General features: G+C 35.6%; 5 protein-coding genes and 1 non-coding gene across 7 annotated transcripts in view; 4 read left to right on the forward strand and 2 right to left on the reverse strand.

Annotated features, from left to right (window-relative positions):
• The first annotated feature begins 133 nt into the window (after positions 1 to 133).
• LOC141906790 (glucosamine 6-phosphate N-acetyltransferase-like) lies at positions 134 to 2621 on the forward strand. Its single transcript, XM_074796160.1, has 6 exons — positions 134 to 263; positions 667 to 898; positions 1092 to 1154; positions 1272 to 1402; positions 1513 to 1574; positions 1658 to 2621. The coding sequence occupies exons 1-6, from the start codon at positions 258 to 260 to the stop codon at positions 1818 to 1820; spliced, it is 657 nt and encodes a 218-aa protein (XP_074652261.1). The 5' UTR covers positions 134 to 257; the 3' UTR covers positions 1821 to 2621.
• Positions 2622 to 2923: 302 nt separating this feature from the next.
• Positions 2924 to 4793, reverse strand: LOC141906781 (complex I intermediate-associated protein 30, mitochondrial-like). The gene is made up of 4 exons (XM_074796145.1): positions 4727 to 4793; positions 3674 to 4159; positions 3409 to 3594; positions 2924 to 3148 (listed from the first exon to the last, which is right to left on the reverse strand). Exons 1-4 carry the CDS (start codon positions 4727 to 4729, stop codon positions 2924 to 2926), a joined length of 900 nt encoding a protein of 299 aa, XP_074652246.1. The 5' UTR covers positions 4730 to 4793.
• On the forward strand, positions 4539 to 6075 carry LOC141906770 (MAD2L1-binding protein-like). Its single transcript, XM_074796136.1, has 3 exons — positions 4539 to 4612; positions 4872 to 5101; positions 5244 to 6075. Exons 2-3 carry the CDS (start codon positions 4934 to 4936, stop codon positions 6009 to 6011), a joined length of 936 nt encoding a protein of 311 aa, XP_074652237.1. The 5' UTR covers positions 4539 to 4612; positions 4872 to 4933; the 3' UTR covers positions 6012 to 6075.
• On the reverse strand, positions 4753 to 4824 carry Trnae-uuc (transfer RNA glutamic acid (anticodon UUC)). Its single transcript has one exon. It is a non-coding gene; the product is annotated as a tRNA-Glu (tRNA).
• Positions 6076 to 6380: 305 nt separating the features above from the next.
• On the forward strand, positions 6381 to 17950 carry LOC141914795 (nephrocystin-1-like). Of its 2 annotated transcripts, XM_074806098.1 has the most exons (29): positions 6381 to 6558; positions 6770 to 6858; positions 7639 to 7699; positions 7881 to 7955; positions 8056 to 8219; positions 8375 to 8545; positions 8632 to 8734; positions 8813 to 8907; positions 8999 to 9068; positions 9149 to 9188; positions 9284 to 9320; positions 9857 to 9877; positions 10823 to 10865; positions 10957 to 11041; positions 11125 to 11216; positions 11300 to 11375; positions 11528 to 11580; positions 11692 to 11766; positions 12236 to 12308; positions 12409 to 12443; positions 13309 to 13391; positions 13586 to 13662; positions 15944 to 16043; positions 16142 to 16254; positions 16440 to 16513; positions 16610 to 16654; positions 16732 to 16764; positions 17279 to 17395; positions 17572 to 17950. In XM_074806098.1, the coding sequence occupies exons 1-29, from the start codon at positions 6493 to 6495 to the stop codon at positions 17725 to 17727; spliced, it is 2322 nt and encodes a 773-aa protein (XP_074662199.1). In that variant the 5' UTR covers positions 6381 to 6492; the 3' UTR covers positions 17728 to 17950. The 2 variants fall into 2 exon arrangements, with proteins under 2 accessions (XP_074662199.1, XP_074662201.1); XM_074806100.1 differs by lacking the exon at positions 9857 to 9877.
• A 3101-nt stretch (positions 17951 to 21051) lies between these two features.
• The window catches only part of LOC141915267 (uncharacterized), a 55146-nt gene continuing 48991 nt past the window's right edge, over positions 21052 to 27206 (forward strand). The window contains exon 1 of the mRNA XM_074806735.1: positions 21052 to 21169. Coding sequence (XP_074662836.1) covers positions 21118 to 21169 — 52 coding nt within the window. The 5' untranslated portion in view covers positions 21052 to 21117. The remainder of the gene's footprint in view (positions 21170 to 27206) is intronic.

Raw genomic sequence — 27206 nt, forward strand, 5'->3', positions numbered from 1 at the left:
GGCTTCAGCGGAATTTGTTTAACCTTTAATAGGATTTTCATATTGATAATAAAATGCATACGCGGTGTTCGATGAATAAATTGAATTTGAATTCGAACTTGTCCGAGTCCTAGACCATAATCCTCCGCCGAATATTAGGGACAACTGCCAACATGGCAGCTGTTTCCGTTTTCATTTCGCAATTTTCTCGATTTTGGTGTTGGGTGAAAAGGCTTTTAAACTTTTACCAAATCCTATGACACTGTCCTGACAAACAAATGCAGGTAAAAACCCCAATGCTAATTGTATTTTAAACAAATCTTCAAACAACAACAAACACCAATCAACGAACAATCACACGTTCTCTGTCGTCATGAAGAACACGTAAATTAAATAAATGACTTTCGATTTTAGTTTTTTGATGGCTGCGGCTTTTACCGAATTGAATACTTCGTCTTCGAAATTGATACATCATCAGCCCACCTACCCACCCACAGGGGCTCGTATCAGAGTTGTAGGTAATGTAAAAACGATAATCTGTTAATCCAACTATAGACATTGGATTAACAGATTATCATTTTTACATTACCTACAACTCTGATACGAGCCCCTGTTAGCCCAACAAGACCACTAAATTCAACGTGTCTACATTGAATGCCTTAATTTGAACCTGGTTATATTTTGTAGCAAGATCAGCAACATGATAAATGTGTAGATGGTGAGAATGGTGTCACCAATAATACAAATGGTCATCGCGTCGCTGTAATTGAAGATATAGAATACTTGTTCGACCCAAAATTTCTACAAGACATAAACTTTGAACTAGAGTGTTCGGCGAGCTATAATCCTGTGATTTCAATACACAACCCTGGTGAATCTTTAACAATGAGACCACTGAGTAATTGTGATTATGAAAAAGGTATCTCTAAAAAAAGAGATGTGTCTCTTCTGACTCGAAAAAATATAGGATCACACAGTCATCGCTTTATGTATTTACGTAATAACAAATTTGGTTAATTTCCGAAGATTCATGCTTTTCAGCCTAGATTATCTATATTCGGCTATTTGTGACCATTAATGCAAGTTGTGATGAATTAAATTTTCTCTTAAAGGTTTTATTGAGTTACTTGGACATCTCACAGTTGTGGGAAACATCACACGCGATTTATATTTAGGTAAGTAACTAAGCATCTTCAAATCTATATTGAAGTTATCATATCCAATGACAATGAAAATATAATTCAGAATCTGAGATTGTGGTAAATAAATGATGGCATTTCTTTCGTGAACAGAAAAGTTCCATGCCATGAAAGCTTGTCCAGGTACATATTACGTCGCCGTCCTTGAAGATACCGATTTGCAACAAATTATAGGCAGTGCTACGCTGGTGATCGAACATAAATTCATCCGAGGTACAGTTGTGGTAAGTTACGTACATGTATCTATCTATTCTCAAGTTTTTTAGTTCGATTATAGCACCTGCATTAAGAAGCTTTATTCGACCCTCGTGACAATTTTTGAAATGATTTTCAGAGGGGTCGTATAGAAGACGTGGTTACATTGGACTCGCATCGAGGAATGCAATTGGGTAAATTGTAAGTTCTCATCCTTTCTCTTGATGTATTTAATTGAATGTACACGCGCCAATATTTATTCTTACTGAATTCCTTGATTTCAGATTGGTGGATGCTCTAACTATATTGAGCAAGCATTTAGGCTGTTACAAGACTACCCTCGAATGTAAAGATGATAAGATGCCATTTTACAACAAATTCGGATACGTCAAAAGTCTAGGCAATAATTACATGGAATGCAGATTCAATGAACCGCATTCGACGTAGTTTTTCAAATGGAAAACCGTGGACAAACTGCTGTGATGATACATAGGCGTATCGTGTCGATGAGTTAAAACTCCTAGTAGATATTAGGGAACCTAGATATTACAGTATTTTGGGGATTGAAATTTTCCTCCATAATATCGAGTAATATCATATTGGGATATGGATCTAAAACTAAGACTGTATTGCATTCATTATGTAATTCTGAATACTTATGAATCTCTTTTTCTATTGGCAAGTCTTTTAGGTTTACTTTCTTCTCTCAGCTGATCTCTCTGTTGAGGCCCCTGTATACATCCGAGGAGCCTTAATCTTAAATTCATTTGGTGAAATATGTTTTATCCGTTATTCTATCTTTCCTAAAAAAAACAAAATAATAATATCTTATTTGAAATAAGTCATTGTTCAAGGCAAGCAGACACCACTGATCTGTGTACGAGTAAAAACATTTCTACTTATATTTTAAAAATACCTTTACATTCTTTTATAGACATATTTTCAACACTCTCTTGACTTGAATAACTGAACTTATTGACTTGAATAACTGAACTTAATCCTAAGTTAATATTTAATTCGAGGAAATGGGATGAAATGTATCGTTGTAACAAACTCTGTGGAATAATAGGTTTACTGATTATGTAGTCAAGTATTCGTGGGATGGACACATGATATTCATGTTAATCATCCAAGAGGTTGTTTCCAGATCCTGTGGATCTATCAATCATCAGCTTCATTAAAATGAACAAAAGGTTAACTATCACTGATATTTATTTATTGTTAATCAAGAAACATATCATTGGCAAGAATATAAAATAAACTATTCTACTGTTTAAGGTAAAACATCTTCATTTCGATACAATTTTTGGAGCAGTAGATGTTTCGTGATTCGACTGCAGTGGAGGATATATGCATACCCCGAAATTCACTTATTGATAGCGTTGTACAGCGGAACCTCATTTTATAACCAACTTCAGGGCACCCATGAATCTATTGCCATCGATGCAATGAAATATAAGGGTCACAATTCTAGATTTGTTGTATTCGAGATTATAAAAGAGGTTTCACTGAACCTAGCAATGGGAATAGAAAACGTTATTAATATCCATTCAAACATTTACTACAGCAGGATTCGCTTTATATTGTTCATATGCAAACTCTTCAGTGTGGTTCATGTCTCTATACAACGCTACATAGTCTAACTCCAACTGAAACGGCCCACTGTATTGATTAGATGCTGTTATTCCGAAATTAGCGACTCGTTCCAAAATGACCTTTTCTTGTTTGTCCTGAATTCTTCCTTTGCTGCCGCGAAAGAATTTTGAAAATGGTATCTGAAAATAATCATCGAGAAAAAATGCAGGATTTTTGTTTATTATATCATTCTACAGCAGACTAAAATTGCCTCCGAATCACCTGGGACCAATAGATTCTCTGAGAGGTTTCCAGGGCAGCTGGAGCAGGGATGGGTTGTTATCATAAGAATTGGTGTAAATGAAATCTTACTTATTTATGGGCATTCAATAATCCAAGGAATTGGCTCCTTGACGAGCGAAGTCTAGCTGTAGCAAACGAAACAAATTAGAACGCATACCTTAGACACTTGCCAATAAGGCCCGCCATGGGTAAAAAGTACATAACTAAATAAATCATTCCACGTCACATCGAAGTAAGCATCAATTGCAATATTCAACAGGTAAGGTCGGCCATCGCCACGACAGCGGATAACGAGATGAGTGTAGTCGGCCCAATCATACGGTACTTTTCTCTTAAACGATTTCTGAAATTAAAGATGTTTTTCTTTAAACCTATCAAACGTGCAATGAACAGAAATTCGGATAAGGTAAACGAAAGCTAACCATATTGCTCGGCGAGCGAATATTGCAGTAACCAGCTTTCTTAATTACTCCGTCTTTGATAGGTCTTGTGTCTAACGTGCCATGAAAGAGTCCTTTTTTCTCTTTACTCATGTCGAAATTCGCAACACTTCGGCCTTCACCATGGTCGCTATCTGCCGATACAATCCAACTCTTATCTTTGAAAGCCTGAGGGCGATCAGCCTTCCAAATGTACTCATAGTCACCATGTTCTATCATTATGTTCACATCCATTTCTATCTTTGCCTTCATTTCTCGGCCTAACATAGCAAATTCCTTTTTCATATCGTTCAAGCCATATTTTATGCCCTCTTTCATTGGCACTTTGATTTTAGTATCGTAGCCCCCTTTTCTACGCTCCCAAAATGACGCTTTTAACAATTCGACATTTCCGATCCATAAAGCACTTAAAAATGGCTTCCGTCGCAGGAGACTTGTCTGTCGATGCATGATGTTCTTCAAAGTACCCTTAAAATAAAGGAAAGCAAAAGTCATTCGATTTGTACAGTGTCAGTAGAACTGTATAGTGTAGTAGCATGAATGAGTCGAGTCGACATTAACGTCATTGATTGGGGTCAGGACATTTCTTGTTGGTGTAGCAGGATACCTCCTGAAAAAAATTGTTGGCTAAGACCGACAAATGGGGACATACTTATGCTAACATTTTTCCCTACTGGTTAGCGTCTAGCAGTAGCGGTTAATTAGTAGGCTAATTAGGACGTAATTACAAGCGCGGACAAGGCCAGGGACAAGTTGTAAAAGGAACAACAGTAGTAGTTCTCGACGACCTTTAGTTAAGGTGAGACAATAAAACACGGAATCGGATCGAACGGCCCTAATACTGCTGGAACAAAACAGAATGGCGGCTTTTTGGATCGCAGAAGGGTTAATTATTAGGTTTTAGGGTCGACGTAATACATGGTACACTTGAAATCAAATTTCATTTGACGTGATACTCCTTGATACTCCTCATGCTAATCAACCAATCCTCCAAGATCTTTCCATTATAACAGAAAAAAATTACAGTTAGTCTACCATCAAATTGAGAACGGCAAAACAAGTTCCCACACCGGGAATCGAACCCGGGCCGCCTGGGTGAAAGCCAGGAATCCTAACCACTAGACCATATGGGACTTGAAATAATGGCGTTGTTTACTACTTTTTGTTGTTCTCCCAATAGTAAGCACTGACTTCACCAGATGGCGCAAAATTCGCGGAAATTTCAAAGTTTGATACAGGAGAATGACACTCTGTTTCCAGAAGAAAATTCCCCATAAATTTTGGGAAATAGAGTACGACGGTGTTTTATCATCACAAGTAACTTGCAGAATTGTTACAGAATTATTGAAATTCATCGTGTTCGAAAGACAACAAATTCCAGCACCATTTGAACAGCTTCTCCAGTCGCAGGTAAAAAATTAGAAAAAAATCAAATACAAATTTATTTTTAGTAATAAAAAGTTAGCCTGTTAGAAAATTTCCAACAATACGCTTTTAATGAATCCGATATACCCAGTAGGATTTTCATTCCAAATGTTTTTTCTCCTTACAGAATGAAGAAGAATTTAGTCGAAAACGAATTCATAGTAGAAAGACTGGTGTATCTCTGAATAGCAAACGTAAATGTCATTTCGTCGAAAACTTTGAAAGCGTCATAAGAAATTTGGAATCGGCGTTTAAATGTTGCCATAAAATCGAACAAATACTGGTTCTACTTGGCGGGACTGTCGTTAATCCGAAGGAGATATATGTTATCAAGTTACCTACACCCGGAACTTACGAGGGAAAATTACTGAATATGAAACCGTGCATTCGTAATTTCTTTCGTAAAATCATAACCAGCGATTTGTTCGGCGACTTGAAACTTCTTCCAACCACCAACTTATACGTGTTGATACAAGCGCCGAGAAACGCGAAAATCGAATGGTTCCTTCCGAAATTGACGTACAATTTCAAACATCCCTCGCGTGGAAGAGTATTGACGTTGAGTATCTCGTCCAATTGCATCGTTCACGAGACTGAACTAACGCTAGGAAATGCTTCCGCCTTCGAAATTTCCGGAGTTGAGCCCTTATTAGATGGTACTCTCGATAACGGTGTGAATACATCCCTGTATGATAATCTGTCCAATTTGTGTATAAACGATGGCAGCACTTCTGATGAATTGAGCTGCGAAAACATGGCTGTCCAATTGCTCAACAATACAACATCTAATGAAATAGATGATGAGTTAATTTGGTTTCAGGCTCCTGTATCTGTGAAAGGTTTTAAAGATAAAGTAACCACTAAAACTTCTAAAGCAACAGATATTTGGGGATAAATATAACTTTATTCTAAGAAATATTGTCTACAAATGTGATTTCTAATTAATATATTCGGCAATTTTTTGGAGTGAATAAAGAAAATATTCGGATAGCCTATGTGAAGATTTGTCAGTCCTCTGCCTCTTGTTTAGTTCCAAGCCTGAAACTTTGGCATTTTCGGATCATTCGAACAATGGAACTAATATTCCAATATGATGATGGCGATAACATGGTTTAGTTTCAGTGAAAATTGTCGAGCAGACTTCAATATTTCAGTTTTTCGCTACACCACGACCGGTCTATTCCTTTGCCCAAAATTGGGTGGGCTATTTTGACAGAGCCCACTTCAGGTGGCGCCACCAGCTGGAACCCGAGGTTGTCTCTGAAGATTTTATTTGTTTACATCAAGAATTCCAGAAAAACATATTATTTTCCCCTTAATTTCTATACTTACACCTTTTAGATTTTGATAAAGGGCATAATATTCTGAGATAAGAGATGCCGAAAAAAGTTTCTAGTCCGTTACAAAGTTCCCAAAAAGAAGTTGATTCCCTCAAGAAGAAGGTAACTAACTATGCACAAAACAGTAGATAAAGTCAAATGAAATTTATTGATTATTTTTCTGCGCACAAACTAAGTAGATTTCAAAAATTTGGGGCCCAAGAGCTCTGCTTGTGAATCCTAGCATACCTGCGAAACCTTAGAAAAACATTGATTTCGTCCCTAAAAAAGTTAATTCCAAAGATTTCAATCTTGTCTTTCGTCTTTTTTTAAGATTGATGACTTCATTAAGGAATGTGAGAAGAAGAAATATGCTGATGAAAAAGACAAGAATTCTAACAAATTCAAGAAAGTAGTTAAAAGGTTTGAGTAAAGACGATACACCTATTTTTGATGATGAGAAATATGAACAAGTTGTTGTTAAAATCTACTGAGCCTAAGTTGGAGGCATTGCCATTAGGTTAACACCTGCATTCCTTTATTTAAAACCCAAAACTCCGATCCTACAAACTATTTAAATCACGCCGCATTATAGAAAATTATATTGTTGCCAACAACTTCACAAATCGCCGCGATTTCTCCAAATTACGTCTTGGGTCCCATAATCTCCGTATTGAAACTGGACGACATCACAAACCTCCAATACCGGTTCCCGATAGGATCTGTCAATTTTGCTCAGATCAATCTGTTGACGATGAACTGCATTTTCTGATCGACTGTTCATACTCCGACAGTGCCAGGTCTGATATTTTCACGTATTTGGACACTTTTACCGATTTCAGGACCATGTCTCACTTTGATAAATTCGCCTTTCTAATGTCTTACAATAACAACGATCCCGAAATTTCCACAATTGTATGCGATTTGGTCAATAAACTGGTTAAGCTAAGACTCGACTCCATTTCATAGTAATTCCTCAGCTTTGCGACTGAGGGCGCTTTTCTAATTATTTCTTGTATAAGTTTTTGTTTTTGTTTTTTTTTTTTATGCTACTATGTATTATGTATTCTCTATTTAATGTCATTCTTTAATGTTTTGTCCTGTAAATTTATTGCATGTCTTATCCTATGTATAAATGTTATATACGGCGCAATAAATATAAGTTCAAGTTCAAGTTCAAGTTCCTTTATTCAATATTTTCAGAGGCGATGACTTAGTAACAGAATGCGAGAGATTACATCTAAAAGTAGAGAATTTGGATTCAGTAAGTCTTGGGATTTCATCAAGCAAATATAAAATCAGGGACAGATCATGGAAAATTGGAAGGTGGTTTGAAGAGAAAGTGAAGGGCCACCCCTGCAAATTGATTGAGAGGGGCCGATACCTTTCATACTCGATGTCAGGGAAATGCGTCTCTTTATGTGGTGTTTAAATTTTAACCATAGGAAAATGAAGCCAAGGAGATCAGTGACTTTGATGACCAAAAGAAAAGCCTGGAACAAAGTGTTCTTGAGATCAAGGTGAAATTTTGTTGTGAACAGTTTCACACACCGAGTGAAATATAGGCTGTGCATGAAAATATTAGAATTTTCTTTATTTTTCCGATCTCGGTCAATTTAGAAATCGCTGAGTAGAACATTGAGATTCATACAAACTGGTGAAGAAGAGGAGGAGGAGGATGACGATGACGATAACGATGAAGATGTTGAAGAAGAGGAAGAAGACGATGTGGAAGAAGAGGAGGAGGATGTAGAAGAGGAAGAGTCTGAAGATGAAGAAGCTGAGTAAGTATTTGTACACCATGCACATTTCTTTGTTTGTTATGGCACATAGTTGTTTGGTTAGTTCCATATAAGGGAAATATTAAATAATTGACTATAGAAAACAATAATTACTTTCAAAAACATTTGCGTTCAATGTTCAAATTCTTCTAATGTAGAAAATCAGATGCACCGAAGAAAGACATGGAAAAACATGCGAAGGATGATGTAGATGGTAAGCATGCAAAGAAGAAGGTTGAAAAGGATCATTTAGATGGTAAGCAAGCGGATGTAAAAGTAAAAAAGGATGATGAAGAAGAGGTTGATGAAGAAGAGGAAGAAGAGGAAGAGTAAGAAATCAATTTGAATCTTAGAAAAGATAATTTTCATAAACATGTTGTACATTATTGATTTGATTGATGTATGGCTTATTAAGAGAGGCTAGTGAGGAGGAATATGAAGAAGAGGAAGGTGAAGAGGAAGAAGAAGAGGAGGAGGAAGAAGAGGCTGAAGAGGAAGAATTTTCTGAGTCAATGACTGTATGTAAATACTATTGATCATTCTATCTGAAATGTAGCAGCTCTAAACTGTACAGAAGATGTTGTTTTTGATTGTAGATGAGACAGTTTGAAGCAATAGTAGACTATGTGGCTCAACAACCTGAAGACCTTGGTTTTGAAGTTGGGGACATCCTGACTATTCTAAGCACTCGGTAAAATTTACTGATTCGAAAAAATACGTCGTTTTGGTATCAGATACCTTTCGGTATGAATTTTTGAAGATCGATAGTTACAATTTTTTAGGGAGGACGGTTGGTGGGAAGCCATAAATGCCGATGGGGAAAAAGGAATGGTGCCCAGCACATACTTGAAGGTATATTTTAGACTTAAATTTGACAATTCATATATCAGTTGTGTCAGGACATGTATTTGTAAACCTGTCTTTCTTTTTAGGAACATAATAAGTATGCTGCCATTCAAAAAGAAGAAGAAGGTAAATGAACAAATTTTTTCGTGATGTCAATCACACAAAAAATCAACAAAAATATCTGTATTTTAAGTGGTTCAACGTATTTATTTGATTTCCAGAACCATCTGAATCAACTGGAGAAAGTACAAGGAAAAGGTACGGTATTAAAAACGTATTGAAATCTATGTCAGAAGTAACAAGATATGGAACACTGCGTTCACTTATCTGAATCAAAGTTTTGCTGAATTTTAGCCTAATTGGTGCTATCGCATTCACTTGCAATCTGACTTATTTTTGGAAGTTCTAAAGATGCTTCGATGTATTTTCTTGATATTTAGTTTATGAATGTATTTACCATACACGCATCTGCCCAATAATAATGCAATCAGATTGAAGATGGCTGATTGCTGTATGTATTCACCAAGCCAGGGGTCACATGGTATTTCCATATGTATTGGTGCTTACGCTTATTTTGTAACCAAAATCAATTGCAGAATCTTAGCACATTTTACAAGTTGTATGATTGTGGTGAATTTCAAGCTGCTTACTGTATTTGTTCACCAGGGGATGTTGATTATGGAATTTGTCAGATTGAAGTTCCACCAAATTCCACCAATTGGCCTTATCTTATTTATTCAGATTTTATTCGAATTCATTTAACGATGATATAACATTCACTGTTTATTATTTAGGAGTGGCTCAGATGTAGACAGGTATATGTATACAATATTTATATATGTATATAATTTACTTTATCCTTGGAGTAACGATTCTGTGATAATGGATATCTTCCAGTTTCACCATACCATATTTCACAAACAAACAATTGCTCTACAAAACCGTTGATTTAACTCCTACCCTAAAATAATTTGTAGAATTATGTCCAAATTATATTGGATCATGATCAAATTTACTGAAAATTCTATGAATCAATGATAAAAATCTGGGAAATACTGGTAATTTCAAATGCTTGCTTCTCAAATGAAAAACTTGAAACTGGGGTGTTGGTTTCAACTTTCATTTTTTAGTAGAATCCCTTCCTAAGTGAGATTTATCCTCGATTATTAGAACTCATACTGTATCTAAAATCCAAGATTCTAGGTTTATTTACAGTACCAAAGAATAAATACGATTTATTATGAAGATATGTGGTTGTTAAATTCTTTTCAATGGGCTAATGTATTACAATATTTTTGCTTATGCTTTGTCTTTATATTTGGGCGAAATGTTTCAATTCCGAGGTTGTTTGCTTTACATGTATTACTTTATTTCAGGTAGAACAGAACATACAATTTGGCTTTGGGATAATCTTTTCTTAATTACTTTTTTGAAGTACTGGACATTTCACTTAGAATCACAATAGACGCATACATCAGAAATACATAAATTTGTAATGTATTTTTGTGTACATGTAGATATTTGTTAGTGCTCATATTCATATGATTATTGTTCCGTTATGATATTATTTGATACGTTTATTCCAATGTTTTTTCAACCATAGAATGTGTTTAGTATTATTTATCTCCATATTCGAGCAACATGAAAGCTTTTATTTGTCATTCATGATTGTTGTTGTTTTTTTTCATTTGGATCATTGGACAGAAATTTTTGAAAATTGAAAACTAAAAACAAAAATCTGAATCTTTTTCTGTTTTCAGTGGAAAGATGCTCTGGAAGGGAATTAAAGATGCTATAAAAGAGGTGAAATGATTTTCGATAATTTCGAATGGATCATGTACATGAATATATGAAGGTGAATTCACAATTCAAGCAATATCTCTGGTTTTTGTAGACTAGCGCTACTGATGTTTTACATGCACTCGGTGCTATACCTTCCGGATTCAGACAAAGCACACTGAGTATACTTCAAAAAGATGGTAACATTGTTTTCCTGCAACATTTATGATGATATTTCTTCCTTAATAAATGTAGAAATGTTGCGTTCTTAATTTTTACACAGACGTTTACACCATGAAAAATTACCTGGCTCCGAAGTTGAGTATTTCAAATGTATTTTACAAGGATCTGTTTCTCAATCCTAGCACAAACAAGGTACTTATATTCCTATGAGGCATTACACATATTTCTATGCGTTGATTGAAAAACTAAAGCTTGTTTTTATGAATTTTTTGTAGATTCGTGCAAGAAATGTGAGAGTTCAGCGAATTTTACAGATTCAGTCTTGTCGACAGATACCTTTACCTGGCTCTGGTAAAATCATAATTTGTGTTGTAATTCTGAATTCAAATTCCTAATGAATGTAATTCCTAAAATTGATCATATTTCTTTATTAATTCAATTTATCTTAATCCGATTTTACCGTTGGAACCAAAAATATACCATAATATCAATTTGTTTAATAGGTGTCGAAATATCTGGTCGATGCATAAGAGTTTGTCTTTTTGATGGAAAAAATGTAAGTCAGATCCATTGATTAAGCTCTCTAGTCTCTTCTTTAAGTATTTTTCTAAGTGCAAATCATTTCTAGAATTTATATTTTCAAAATCTTGTGCAAATATATTTTTAGGTCCTGAGTAACATTCACGTTATCCGTTGCCAAGCTCTGGATAAAGAAATGAAAACATGGGGATGTAGTTTAAAGGTATAGTTTTTAGCCCATTTGGGCTATTGTGTTCACTCTTTGTTCCTTGTTTCATATGCATATTGGTGTGTATCCCTCGGGGGCTCATCATCCTAAAGAAATACAGGCAGGCTTTTTGATCATAGAGTTTTTACACAATTGGAGGCCAGCTTAGTTTCATCAGTGAGAAAGGTTGTTTGAGGGAATGTCAACAGGTTTTGATCTATAGTCTTAATATTTGTAAATTGTTAGCATTGTCATAGGACAAATCAATTGCAAAATTGTAGCTCATGACAAGTTCATCGAGTGTGGAGAGTTACCAGCTCATTGATTACCATATTTGTTTACCAGAATGTTGAAATTATCAGGTTCTCAACCATTTCACCTTGTGGGCACGGTGTCCCGGGATCCCCAGTTAGAATTTCCACGATCATATATCTTTTACTCATGAGCTGATTGAGAACAAATTTCAATGATAATCTCAATTCAGGTGAACGATATCATGAAGTGTTTGGATTATGGAGAGTTTTTCATCAGAACAAATTCATCGGAAGCTGAACTAGGTATGTAATAGATTTCTGATATTGAACAGGGTAATTCATTAGCGCTTAAATCTGTCTGCGTTATCGTGTTATGAATACATACGTATATTTATGATTTTAGGTATTTTATTTGAAATGTCATATCAGTTTGTGAGGGTAAGTTTATCAGTGATTGTTAATTCATTAATTTTGAAAAATTTCCATGTTGCTTTTTATGCTAATGAAGCTTGAAATTTCATATCTTAGTAACTGATATTATAAAAGAATGAGGAAAATGCTTTCTTAAGAGGTTAAAAATTGATATTTAATTATCAAATTCACTATTGTTAAAGTTTATTATCATTATTGGACTTTGAATTGTTGAGTGAATAGTGTTACTAACGCTATGCTTTTTGGCATGATTCTTGACTAGGTTTTTCCAACATGATTAACAGTTGTGTGCGTGCTTTAAACTGTACTGTAATTACCAGGCCATTAAATATTCATATCAATCACTATTACCTGCGGTTCAACTGCTTATTGTTCTACCCACTCGGCGTTTCAACTTGTTGATTGCCAGGTATATTCTTATTGTCGTTTTTTGCATTCACCGATTGCGATCGCGTTGCATTATTCATAAAACCCAGTCTCGAATGTCATCTTCTCGATTGAATAGCATTTTCAGCTGAATTATTATCTTGCATGTTCTGATTTTGCGGAATATCATTGTTCGGTGTATTCGTAGATTGTCTTGTGAAGCCCACGCCGTCTTCAATAATTAATGAAATTGCATATCAGCTCGTTTCTCTTTCTCTGCGTGGTATGTTGACCTTGCGAGATTGAAAAGCATCTGAATACTGAACTTTTTGACTGAATTAATGCACGATTGTCTCGCTATGTAACAATTGCGTGTTTGGTAACTGTCATTGATACCTAGACTACCTTAAAAATAAAATGAAGAAATGACTTGAACGAATTGAAAAGATATCTTGCTAAGACACTTTTTAAAATTTTTTCTAACATATGCTTGTGTCCTTAACAGAAAACTGGAGAGCAAGGAGAGATGAGTGTTGGTTGGGTTAATTTACCGCTGTTTGAGCAGAATGGTGCTCCAATGGCCAACAAGTAAGAACTAGTTTCAGTACAAACTATTCAATGTGTATTTCATGCAGTACAATGATTTCTATATGATTTCACTGTATTGGATGAATTAATGCTCTTAAATGAGACCTAGGGAACTATAGATAGTAGATAACTAGGACAATGAAGACCTTGAATAATTATTTTCGTGAATGTTCAAATCAATTTGGCTCTTTCAGGAACTATGATTTGCCAATAAATGGTGGTACTATTCATGAAAAGGGGGTCGAAGTTGATCCTGATGTTGGAAAAACAGGTGAGTTATCCGAGAAAGAGTGAATTTAACGATCAATCATGATTGTTGATAATTCTGAACCCATACAAATTGAAGCTATAGAATCTCAATGGTATCAATTAATTTGTCATGAATGAAAGAATGAAATCTTTGAAAGCAGTTGTACTGTCTTCTTGTACCTTTTTCATTCTTAATTTACTTGAATTTTGTACAAAACACATTAAATTCAAAACAATTTCAAGTACTAAATTTTTCTTCCGGTACATCTTAAATTATCTTGAATTTCATGACAACTCACCGTTTTGTTATGTTATTTGGTTGGAATGCACCTGTGATACTATTTCAAGCCTCTTATACCAGTATATTGTTACACCATCCTCTCAACGACCGTAACTGTTATGTAACCTTTTACTCCCTTAAATATGGACCACAGAACACCATTTACGCACGCATACCGGCTCAGGTATGGTAATCTATATTATCATATTATACATACCAATTACTGCGTATGTGCAAAATCTTATTTTCTTTTTCCAATCATTTCCCTATTATTTTGAGAGTTGCTTTGATTGATTCTAGGCTTTTTAGTATATGTATTTCAATATCTGATTAGTACTTTCAGGCAAAACGCCTTCTTCAAGGGAATTATGTATCTTTTCATTATCGATGGCTTTACCTGTATCCTTCTTGCTTCATATCAGTGGTACATGTGACTAAGGGACAGTGGGTTTTCTTTACCACCATCTGAAACACTTGTATGCCCTTTCTTTTCTTTTCTCATTGTTTTGATAGTGATGGTGATAGAACCATGACTTCTGGTTGTCCATTCACTTATTTTCATTTGTGCGAAAATACCGATACTACTGCAATTAATTTCCTGAGAATATTTCCTATGAATCTAATAATGATATTCTGTAATCTTTTTTCAGATAAAGGTTCGTAATGAAAAAAAAGCTTTACAATATCTATTACTTTCCACCATAAAATCAACCATCCTTGGTTCACCTTGACATACTAATAAAAGTCCTTCTGTTGATTACTTACGATACATTACTTTCATTAGATATTACAATATTTTTAGCCCACTCTATACTTAAGTTCCAGCAGGCTATTGCATTCACATTATCTGCAGCCCAAAAACTGGCGCGATGAGAATCAAAATGGCAGACTGGCGGCCATTTTCCGCCAATTCAACACTTAACACATTTTTGAAGATTTCGAGTGATATTTTGAAGACACTGGTATTTTGATATAGATGTGCATATTATATACGTATAATGGTACCTATTCATATTTTGTAACCAAGCATGGTGTCCCCGAACCCCTAGTTTGTTACTTGGGTATGTATTATTGTAACTAATGATGCAGCTGTGGAAAGCTTTGCAAGTGCAATCAGTGGGTGAAAAGAGGAAATTTAACAGCTACCTGCTAGCCTCGAAAACCTGTGGTATACATATCCAGGATTATGAGTTTACTTTGAGTAACTGACAGTACCATTGAAAATTATTGACATAGAAAGATTCACACTGAATACACAAATAGTCACACTGGCATAATTTTTTCAATGCATTAGGTTAATCTTCATAAATCCCCAGAGATGATAGTAGAAATTGTAGGTTTATCTTTTAGAAGAGAAGGGCTGTATCTTTGAATATCTTATTGGTTGATTTCTTACCACCCCCTACAGAATCATTCCTTGCTTTGCCAAAATGCTGTTCATTTCTTCTTAATCATCTTTTGAAAAGCCAGTTACACTTTTCATAACGGATATTGCAGTCTTTCCTTACATAAATCTTGCTCTATTAGCATTTAAATTCTTCCTTTTTCGATACTATCTGTGGTAAGGCTGGAATTCCAGTTGGCGCTTGATAGAAAACACTGAAGATGATATCAGTACCACAATTTGTCCGTTTATAGCTGCAGAGACTAAATTGCTTATAAAAGGTATTCAGGGTAAAATCAAATGATTATCCACTTTGAAAGTGGTTCCTTGACTGTTCAAATTGTTATATTGAAATTCATCAGTTATGTTTGAAGTTCTATGGTTGCTAATTTGATTTTTGATTTTTCTTATCTCCTGATTAATCAAATTGGTAGTTTAATGTATATATCTGTGAACCTTAAACCCGATTGTTGCCCTTCTGTGTCAATAGATATTTTTTATTTCACCTATAAATATTTGAAAAAAGGTAAGCTGTGTTGACTGTTAGAAGCCCGCAAATGTATATTTTGCTGTTCTCATACAAATGTATGCCTTCGCTATTCCTTTTGTTGTAAAATCTTTCATTTCTGATTTTTCCAGCTGGTACAAATCGATTGAGAACGTTGATGTCCAGTAAAAAACAACCACGACTGTTAGTGAAAGCATTCATGCCAAACAGAGAACAAAAGGACCAGTTAGAGTAAGAAAGTGACAGAATTTCAGCTCCAGTTGCTAGTTGTATTAGTCAAGTGCATCTGTATATACTATGTAAATGCCGTTGTAATTTTTTCTTTTCAGTATGTTGCCAGATGTTATCGTAGGCAGTAGTATACATATACCTTTTCTATCTTATTACCGACAAGTTTTGGCTGATGAACTGCTCCGCGATCGTGTTGATATCAATTCAACCGGTAAGATTCATTCCGCAATTCAATTGCTTTGTAACGCAACTTCTCAAAGCTTCCGAACATCTTCAAAATTTGTCGTCCATTTCGGAAATTTGGATGAGCCTCATAATAACTCGAACAAGAGTTGCAGTTTCTCGGCTCACTTACAAAAGTTTGATGAAATCATAACGGTACATTTATGATTTCAGAGATCATCCACAATCCAATGCTTGTATCTTTCCCGACAGCAGCTGAACAACATGATATCATGGATGCTATTAGGGTGAGATATCTATCCAAACGAATTACTTGTTTTTCTATGTCCTATTGTAGACTTGTTTTGAATGAAACGTTCTTGATCTGTTTCGACCATTTTCAGTTCGCGTGGATTGAGAAATTGAAAATCACAAGAAGACAGGACAAAGTAAGATCATTGGACTTGCATGTCTTGTGTAGTTTAGTATTTTTATCCAAACTCATTCTTCATTGTTACTGATACAGGTTCAATTTGGATCCCGGTTTCACGCACGTGTTGTATGATATTTTTATTTTTCTCCCTTTGGCTAAAAACTTATTTTAGTGATTGCCGTAGATCACTTTCCTTGATGAGATTTATTATCAAGTTTGAAAAATAATTTCTCCCTGCCTAAATGAATATGTCTTTAGCATCATGAAGTACATACTGCTTATCTATCCAAAATTGATTTTAATTTTGTAAATCAAACCATGTATTCATCATTCTATGGGCTTGTCGCAAATTATTTGGTAAATAGGGAATCTTGCTCCTGATTCGTATATAACTATATGTCTTTTCCAACTGTTTGAATAATCATGTTGACAAAAAAACTTGGATAAAAGCCAATTTTATGGCATCGAGACTATTTTTGTTTGACTTGTTTTTTATGAAAAAAATCTTTTGTGCTCACTGATTCACTTTATGTGTCAGTACTACATGTACCGGTACTTATGACCTCTATACATCCGAGAGCTCCATAGTGAAAACATTCAAGAGGCCTGAATAATTTTTTTGTGTGTAATTATTTTCTAGAAAGAACAAGAACAGCTGAAAGACTTATTTAGTCAAACGTACATGGAGTCTGGTTATCCCCTACTAAATCTAAACTCATTACCCAACTTTATACTTGGTAACAGTAATACAGAAGATGTAAGTATTGCGTCTGCAACCTCTTGCTGTCCAAATCATTGCTTAATCTGATTTGTTAAAAATAATCAATGTTTCCTAGACAACAAATGTTTCCTAGATATCTACTTTATACAAAATCATTCAGTTTACAACATATATATTTAATTGAAATATGAAATCTTATTACATTTTTTCAGCTGAGATTTGCAGAAATCAGTAAATTTACTCAAATTATACGCGACAAGAAAACCGTTCTAGCAGCCCTGCTATCACCAGATATAAATTACCAGCCGTTTGATATCAAAGAATTATCATATGAAGTAGCAGGACAGTTTTGTCTCATCAAACACTAGACCACAGAGATTCATCATAGTCAATATATCTTTCCGTCCATTTATTAGATCTACTTAGATCTGTGTAATTCTCTTTTCTATGATTATTTGTGTGATGGATAAACTGTTATTGCACATAATTGCTGGACTTTAGCTAGGCATTATTTGTCATACATCTATTATGCTGCATCATAAGTACCTGTCAATTTTACTAATTACGTTTTATGATAGTATTGTTAATGTACGAAATATTTTAAAGTATATATAGTAAAAATTTGATAATAAATATTTAATAAACCTAAAATGAATAGTTTTTGTTTGTTCATTGTCTTTTTTCCTGACATAATAAATCTTCGTGGCGAAGTAGAACCAACTTACTATGGAGTGAGGACAGCCTGGACAAGGTGGAAAAGAACATCAACGTGTTTTATCTTGGACAAACAAATTGCGCATTTTAGGGGTTCGAACTCGATATCGGAAAATCAAAATTCCCGCAATAAACTTCTCCAGGCATGACGTAAAAAGGCGCGCCCTCACGAATGAATGACCCAAATGGACTGCTGTGGTAGTTCCTGGAAATCCCCTTGAGATCAGACTGCGCGCGCTCGCGTGAGTTGCTAGCGTCTTTCGTTTATTCTACGTATTCTACCGATTATCTTGCAACTCAAACAAACTACTGCAATACAGGATAACGTTGGGTGACCCGGTATCATTAAATGAGTTTTATTATAATCGCCGTTAACTACGAAACACAGTTTTCGAGTTTGTTGGGCGAGTGCCAGCAGCTAGCTCTCTATGATTTGATTGGCTACGAGAACCTATGACGTCTCAGATCAAAACAAACTAACGTGGCTCTTTACGAGATTGTTTATAATGTTGTTTTGGAATTTGCAGAAGCGCGACTTGTTTGACAATTGACATAATTTATCGACTGTTAACGGGACTAATAAGTTATTGAGGTAAGACTTTATCAGATGAATAAAGTGAACTTATATGTGTTCAATCATTGTCATGCTGGATAGTAGTGCTTTTTGGCTTGTTAATGCAGTGAATCGAATGATGGTAGTAATTAAACATCACACCTTTTCTTGTGGCTTTTATTTCTTGCTTCCTTTCAGCTTTCACAGGAACATGCGTAGGCGCCAGAGGCAGGGATTTATTTTGTGATCAGGATTATCAGAATTCTTTTTTAAACTCCTCTTCAGAGTTTAAACCTAGCCTATAGCCTATAGTATAATTGTCTTTAGACTTAGGATAATCAGACTTATAGAAGCTGGGACTACTTCAATGAGTGTTGCAGAGGAACAAATATTACAATTATAGTATAGTACATTTTAGTATAGTATATTTCAGACAGCATAATTCATGTCAATGCATGACATTTCATTGCATTGCCATTGGCAGCGTGAATGTCAATACATAACAATATCTACTATAGGCCTAGCCAAGTTGCGCAATATTTGAAATGCTTTAACAGGCGAGAAGTTTGTGTCCTCATTTCGTCAAGCTAAAAGTGCTTCGCACTTTTGAGAAAGGTGTCTGGGAATTACATGAAATCTCGATAATTCCCGGCCATATTGTTTAACTTATTGATTATGCATGCACGTATGCGAGTACTATTGATTGTGGTTTGCTTTCGGTGTGGATGTTGTTGTAAAAACTTCACTAAACAACCGCTGCATCGCGCTAGTGTGTAGCGCGCGAGTCGTGTTGTGACAGGTATACTTGGCATCATTTGTAGATGAACTATTACTGAGCCAGCATGTACTACGGATAATTTTTCAATTTGCTGGTATGAAATCACTTCAGGATTTAGGATAAAAATATCTCTGCTTCAAATATTATTGGATTATCGACATTGCATGGGAAATATTTTGGTTTGTATCCGATATTGAATTTTTCTGTGGAAATGATTTATTAAAACTTCAATCTCTGAAATGAGTGTTGATAAAAAAGTTGCCAGTGCTTTTTAAGTTATTGCTCATTAATCTTAATCTGACCAGCTGTGCAGCTGAACAAAAATCTCTATATTATATCGGGATAATTTATCTTTCCTTTAACCTTTTCATTTTTTTCTGCTTGAAATTTTCGCTGAAAATTAGAATAAGATTATCATTGAAAATTAAAGGCATTTTTATTATTTTTCATTGATAAATATTCTTAAATGCTTATACTCATTTAAGTATCTTTTAAATCGTTTTCTGTGACGCATATGGTACTTACTTTTGTTAATTCTAATTATCAAATAAGATGCTATTCATATTCTTAAATTTTTCTTTATATCCATATTATATTTTATAAGATTTTATTGTTTAAGAATTAACGAATTCAACCTAAAGATATTATTCATCTTGATTCCTTATGAAAAAGGTTGAAAAACCAGCTCATCTGAATAAGTACAATTTTGTTTGCTTTAGATTGTCGTGAGTAGAATTGTACTTAGCCCGAGTTGAGCTAATGGGAATTTTCAGCGTGCTCGCTGTTTGGAATTACCCATTTGAATTACGGCTTTAGTGAAAATAGACCACTCTACTGTTAGTTAATGCACAAAAAGTACACAGTCAATATTTGTCGAGAAATTTGCCATGAGATTTTCAGTTGCTGAGAGCGAAAACTTTTACTCAGTTTTTCATTGGCTGTAAAGGTAATATATGAGAATGCATAAGCATTCATTTGGGAGTCGTGACTGGTCGAATCTTTCTTTTCGTCGTAATGAATATTTTTCGCGTTGTATTTTGCAGGAGGTTTAGTCATCACGCGTACGGGTCGCAAATGACAGACCAGGAAGAAGACAGGGTTTTACCGGTGCCTTGTAGGGACAAGGAGAAACAGTGCCCGCCAGATCTCACCGTTCAGGTATCGTCTAGTTCCGACAACCCGGACATCACGTCGCAGATATCCGGCGCCAGCGCGTTGCCCGACGATGTCCGGCGTCAGCACCAGCTATCCCCGATGGCCGCGTGCCTCTACGCCGGCAAACGCGACAGTGGATATCTAACCGACTCACCTGCTAGTCAAAGTACGACGCAGTTCACGTACGATCTCGCGTCGACTCCGGAAGACTTATCCGGCGAATTGTTCCGACTCAGTATATCGACGTCGGAAATTTGCGAGGAGGACGAAGACGAAGATGACGACGATGACGCCGTTTTCACGAATGATCCGATGCCGGATCGATGGTTTGGGCGGATACCGACCACGCAGCCGATCGCGATACCGCAGCGCCGGTCGGGGTTGAACGCGCCGGGGCCGCCGATACACACGTCATCCCCTCAACCGCGTCCGCTGCGACATATTCGATATTCTACGGGATCTTTACCAGTCGGCATTTCAGTAAATCACGGAGATGGCCCCGGACGGCTGCACGTTTCCACGCAGACGCCGCGGTGTTATCTTAACGAATATCTCTACATGCCGTGGTACATCGGAGAAGAACCACCTAGAGCTCTCCGGCCTGATCAAGGTAGGCTTAATTCTTTTTCATTTTGAGATTACATGAATCGCTAACTTCTGACATTTCTTTCGGATGGAATTGATTACTTCTGGAAGCCATTTCAGAAAATTGCGCTGTAATTGTGTGTGCTGACATTCATTTTTACAATGTTTGATTTTGTGTGTATATGTTACAATGAACTTATGATGTGATGACCTCAGGCGGAATATATCGGATTAGATTACTGTAAACAGTCGATAAGCTTATTAGGGCCCATTATTTAAAATGATACTAGAATTACAGGTGTATGTAGTATCCTTGGCAAGTTATCAGTTTGCAGAGAAATAGTCGTCATCACCGCATGATGCCTTTTCCTGTTGCACCCAAACAAATCACAGTTTGAAAATATGCCAATTCATTTTTCCAGCATTTAATTGCACATCTCTTCTGATGCTGATGACTTGGCGGGGTAGGATAAGTACTTCCCTGTAAAAAAAATATATATATATATATATATATATATATATATTTATATGTATACACACAATGCAACCCATATTTATTTTTCAAATAGCGCAAATCATCATTTTATACACGTGCGTGTTTATTATTGTGAAATATGTTTTGAGGTAAAAATCTTTTTATCAAAACTCAATTTTATAAAGATGCTTTTTAGAAATTTATGTTGCAACTGAGAATTAGTGTCTCGGATTAGCTTTGCGACTGCTGCAACTTCTTCAGTCAGTAGTACGTCTGATTATGATGATACGAGCAAATATTCCGCTCTCGTCTTCGAGCTAATTAAAGATCTGGCCGCTCGGAATACTTTGTTTCAATTGAAATAAATCCCAGTTGGAGTTTTTTTTTATGGAGGTTTCTCGCGTGGTTGATTTGCTCAGGGCACTTTTGGGCTTTCACATACACATGTCTCACCATTCACGCTGTGAGGATCCGTGCGATATTGGATTATCTCTGGCTGTTTGATTGATACGTCGATTTCTAATTAAATTAACGGTGCTAATTTAAGCCGCTTTCATCAAATGATCGCACGTCAATTACGGCACATTTTATCCACTGGCTCTATATGGTGGAGGGGATGATACGCAGTATTTGATGCATAGCATCAATTAGTTATTGGAATTTTAATCAATTAAGATTTACTTTGTAGATAGGGGTTTATCACTTCCGAAAAGTCCTATCGAAATGACCTAAATTTTCTTTTTAACCTACGTATATGATAGCGTTGATTGTGATTACTTTTCATTTTTGCTATCCATTATTAGAGTGCAATTTTTTCTTACTAAAAAGTTGATGTACACGTTGGATTTTTAGTGCGTAAATAGCTAAATATATCGTAGATTCAGTAAATATTTGTCCGGAGGGGTTTTTCTGCTGTGTAACATTAAATTGTGTCATATTTGTAGTACGAACAGATCAGTTTATTGCTGTAGAGAAAGTCAACTCCGATGTTAACAGGAAATGTATTTTTTAAAATTCCAATTCCATTTACCCAGAGGTTTGGTTTGAAAACGTTTATGTACCGGTACATGATAATACATCCCCGTAAATGTTACTCCTAGTCGGTTTGTATCATCTTAAGCGAAATAGAAATAAAAGCGAAGGTTTGATTATTACTCTAATTGAATAGAGATTTTACCTCCTGGCGATAGCCTAGATCTCTTCCTGCGTTCGGAACTTCGGTAGCAATAGATGACAGATTATTTGACCGAATTTTTCTCATTTTCAAATTAGATATAGTAATCTTAATGATTCTTTAATTGAAGTATCAACTGAAATTTCATTTATCACAATTTTTCACTTATAGGTTTTACAGGTTTTGTTACTGTTTCTGAAATAAGTCGCCATTTCGGAAGTGCTAAAGGGGAGGATCCAGGGGGACTGATAAGACTTGTACTAGTTCATCAAAATTTTGCCCTTTTTTCATTTTGTCAACAAAGAGGCCTAGTGCATTTCATTGTGGGACTATTGACTTTTTGGACATCAAAGTGCCGTTTTGGGACTTGACAAGTTTTCCAAAATTAGCCCCTCTGTGCAGCAGTGAGTACTCCTAATATTGTCTTTTGGGCATCAAAGTGCCCTTTCGGGATGTAGCAAGTCCATCTCAATATTGGCCTTGGGATCCTTGTCCCTGTGCTAATCATAACGATTACTTGAATCTGTGTTCCCTTTAAATCCGTTCATCAAAAACACTAGTTTTTTTTCTTAGTATTCATCTTTTGCTAATATTCATTCATGATTCTTATATTGTGTAATCTATTGATAAAAAAAACTGGCAAAGTCTAGACATTATATCTGCCTGTCCGTCTGTCTGTCTGCCTACTGTGTCATTTATTGACAACTGTCCAGGGTGCTGTATATATTAATGTTGATTTCCAGGATTTCTGTTGAATGTGATTTGCCAATAGTTCAAGGTTTGTCAATATCGCAATGTTTGGAATTCATATTAGTATTAGCGCATTGGCAGCATTTTCACTCAAATGTTCTCGACGATCGATGAGAGAGGAATCAGTTAAGTAATTTGCGGTCAGTTTACCCGGTGTTGCTAGCATGGATCGGATTAGGATTAAATACTGCAGTAAAGATGATTTCGGTAAGTGCCGTATGAAGCCCGATTTATGTTAAATAACAATAAATGGATTGTCGAGTAGGATTTTTTTTCTTCATCAGGGAAAATGATATTTGGGATGAAAATGTCCAACTTTATGAGGTTACTTGATAATTCTTTTGTGACCTTTGCGAAAATGATAGTCGTAAGCCATATTTATTTCGAAAAAAAAGGAATTACCATTTAGGTATTGAATAACGATGTATGATAGTATTACGCAGCTGCAGCTGGTGCACATGTCGATATGGGTGGAGACGTTTTCCGTTTTTAAAGCTACGCTATTCGTAAATATGTGGGTTATTTTCATTAATAATCGCCGGAAATGAACTTCTTCGTTTTCTTTCTATTCGTTCGAAGAAGGGGAGTCGCTCTTCGCTGGAGAATCGAAAAGGTGAATTCCACGGAGCAGACGGTCTCGAAGGAAATCACGAAAATGCCGAGAGATTAGACCGATTAGATTCGAAATGACATTACAGACGCGGAAACCTTTACTGAATGTAGGTCCCTGTAGGACGATTCTCCGTTGGAAAGTAATTACTAGTACTACTAAGTTTTAGTATTCAAATTGTATTCAGAACGCGGCCTGAAGTCTTTATTCACTTTAAAACCCTTTCAGTGCTGATCAATTCTTACCCTAAGGTGCTGGAGATGATTGAATGAAAATTTTGAAAAATTCCAACCCAGTGCGTTGTATAACGGGCACATCACTATGGCGTGTCATGGTGCGGTGTATCATTAGTTACTTATTTATAATCTTTGAAAACTGCTTATCTGCAGTGCGGTGTATAAGCGAAGTCCATCACCGACTTATACACTGCACTGCAGTGTAGTGTAGTGTAGACGCACTGAAAGGGTTGAAACCAGTCATTAAATTTAGGTTAAATAGTTATTACATAGTTATTTCTCCTGCCGATTACAGTTTAACGGAAAAAAAAATTATCGTTCTCTTGGCTATTGATTTTCACCGGAGAACGCGATTCTCGTCAGGTTTTGTTATCGGGTTTTTGAATCGTCATTCGGTGTTTTTCGTATTGATGTTTTTTGCTGCAGCGCGCGCGTGCAATTCAATTAACGCGCTGCTTCTATAGTATTTTCTAATTCCTCTGATGTCTTTTTTTAGTAACATGAAATTTTAATTATCATCATCATCATCATCATCATCATCATCATCATCATCATCATCACATCAGACTGTAGTGTAACAACCTGAAGTCTTCATACGCTGTTACTCTCTGTAACGGGTTGTCCTAGTTTGTTTTTTAGTTATTAGCGGTAATTAATCGTAGCAATAATTATCCGCATGCAGATTTATTTGTTATAAGGTACACTTTTTTACCGCAGAATATTTCCTAGAATTCCTTCTAAAAATACAGTTGCGAGTGTGCTTAGCTTATCCAGAAATTGTTTTATTATTTTATGCACTTGTTCGGTGTAAGTATAAAGTATTTTGATCCTTGAATGTTGGCAACTGTATAGACTGGCATAAGATCAACAATGCTCGAGTTCAAGGTCGATGAACATTTTGAAAAGAATTGTGGCATGATAGCGAGTCTTATGATACGATTGTGTTGGAATATGCCAGAATCAGCTTGCAATTTTTCAAAAAAATTTTTGGTTCGTATCCCGTTATTGCAGTTTCTATTGAATGAAGATTCAATAATTCAAAAGCAGTTTGAAGCGCAGTGCGAGGGATGAAATCTGACTGAAGATATATAGTTTGGTCAAGATTGATTGAGGCTGTAGGTATATTAACAGACTGCTTAATCAAGTAACTTAGGCCTTCTTTGATTACTTGGAGTACTGATTTTTCAAGAAAATAAATGGTTGGGCGAAGGTAATTTCTTTTTATGATAGGCTTTTTAAGATGGAAGGGAACAGGAATACATTTTTCTATTTATTATATGAGTGTTTTCCACATGAAGCTCGGAAGGACTGCAGAAAAAAATAAAAAAAGAAGTGAAAATTATGATGAATTTGATTCAAATGATAGAAGAAATGAAAAAAAAACTTTTATTATTCGCAAATCACAAGCATGAAAATTAAGATGAATGTATTTTTTATAATTTATTTATTAGATTGAAGATCAAGACGGATATAACAAAAAAAAACTTTTTCTACTGAAAAATTATGATGTAGACAAAGGACTGAAAAAAAACTGATTTTTTCAGAATTCTGGGAGGCAGATGTAATTAAGAAAAGGCTTTAGGGCATTGATGATATTTGTTGATGAAGAGTTAGATTTCATGCTCGTCCCTCCAAGGAATATTGGAAGAAATTATCATATGATTTTCAGCGCCGTATGAACACTGTAGTGTGCAAGATAGTATACGCCTATAGACTTTAACCTAATAACTGTTTGTTCGTCGTTGCTCTATCTACTCTTTATATGGTCTGGTTTACGATGGCGCTAACTTTGTCGTCGACGACGCACACGATCTCCAGACACTTGTCGAAAAATAATCGATATTCCGGTGTTTTTCGAAAAATTACGATCGTGGTTAATGGACGCTTTTCGGTGAATCCTGAACAAATAACCGGTCGCCTGATAGAAAATTAATATCAACAACTTCTTTTTTGATGAGCGTACGATCAATATTTTCATAATATAGACTCATCAGCCATTGCCCGCGCCGCGGCTGTCTTTCATGAGCCATTCATATTGCCGTTATGTTCTAAGTGGTCAACTGGATTGAGATTGACAGCTGAAATGAATTCGGTCTTCCATGCATTAATCATCGGAAATGTTTTATGTTACAAATCGCAGGTATCGGAAAATATCGCTCGTTTAAGACAAATTGATTCCGACGCGGAAAACAGTCAACGATGAATATGGTGCCTTAACCATCATTTCAATTCTTGAAATGAAGTTCTTGCTTGTAATGTTCTATTGAGCTTATAGCTGTTATGTTAGCTTGCAAGGATGAAAAATAATCCAATCCAGTTAGGACATTGGAACAAGTTTGGGGCGCATTTGAAAGACTCTAGTTTGGATACCTGCGCTATATAGATAACAATCATTATTATTATTTTTATTATTATTATTTCTATTAACATTGTTGGATTATGTTGATGAGATTATTGAAATGCGATCGTTAAATTTCTAGATAACTCTTTGTAAAAAGTCAAATTTTCACAACTCCCTGTTGATTTTATTGACATAGTTTTCGTCATAGCCTATAGTGCTGTCTGCTATTTTAGTGAATAAAAAGCATTTTTCGACGAAACGATCGACGCGGATCGATTTGCGGCGTTAATGTAACCCCTAGATACCGACATTGTGTCAAGAATCGTAATATCGTTTCGTGAATGGGAGCCCGATCATCCCTCCGGTTCGGCACAGAAATTTCATGAGCATTTTATCATTTCGGATCGATGAAGCCGATGGGGGATATTTTCGTAGCGTCGTCAATGAAAAAATAAATTGAATATCTAACTGAGAAA

The sequence above is a fragment of the Tubulanus polymorphus genome, chromosome 1, assembly GCF_964204645.1.
Source record: "Tubulanus polymorphus chromosome 1, tnTubPoly1.2, whole genome shotgun sequence".
Classification (NCBI taxonomy): Eukaryota; Metazoa; Nemertea; class Palaeonemertea; order Tubulaniformes; family Tubulanidae; genus Tubulanus; species Tubulanus polymorphus.

Excerpts from the sequence above, each read along its gene's own strand:
- LOC141906790 (XM_074796160.1), top strand. Across the intron at positions 899-1,091 it reads TAATTGTGATTATGAAAAAG|GTTTTATTGAGTTACTTGGA; the intron begins GTATCTCTAAAA and ends TTTCTCTTAAAG. Across the intron at positions 1,403-1,512 it reads TCATCCGAGGTACAGTTGTG|AGGGGTCGTATAGAAGACGT; the intron begins GTAAGTTACGTA and ends AATGATTTTCAG.
- LOC141906781 (XM_074796145.1), bottom strand. Across the intron at positions 3,595-3,673 it reads TTCGCTCGCCGAGCAATATG|AAATCGTTTAAGAGAAAAGT; the intron begins GTTAGCTTTCGT and ends CTTTAATTTCAG. Across the intron at positions 3,149-3,408 it reads CTTATTGGCAAGTGTCTAAG|ATACCATTTTCAAAATTCTT; the intron begins GTATGCGTTCTA and ends GATTATTTTCAG.
- LOC141906770 (XM_074796136.1), top strand. The coding sequence starts at position 4,934 with ATGACACTCTGTTTCCAGAAGAAAATTCCCCATAAATTTTGGGAAATA. Across the intron at positions 5,102-5,243 it reads AACAGCTTCTCCAGTCGCAG|AATGAAGAAGAATTTAGTCG; the intron begins GTAAAAAATTAG and ends TTCTCCTTACAG.
- LOC141914795 (XM_074806098.1), top strand. The coding sequence starts at position 6,493 with ATGCCGAAAAAAGTTTCTAGTCCGTTACAAAGTTCCCAAAAAGAAGTT. Across the intron at positions 11,376-11,527 it reads GATACCTTTACCTGGCTCTG|GTGTCGAAATATCTGGTCGA; the intron begins GTAAAATCATAA and ends TTTGTTTAATAG. Across the intron at positions 16,044-16,141 it reads GAACAAAAGGACCAGTTAGA|TATGTTGCCAGATGTTATCG; the intron begins GTAAGAAAGTGA and ends TTTTCTTTTCAG.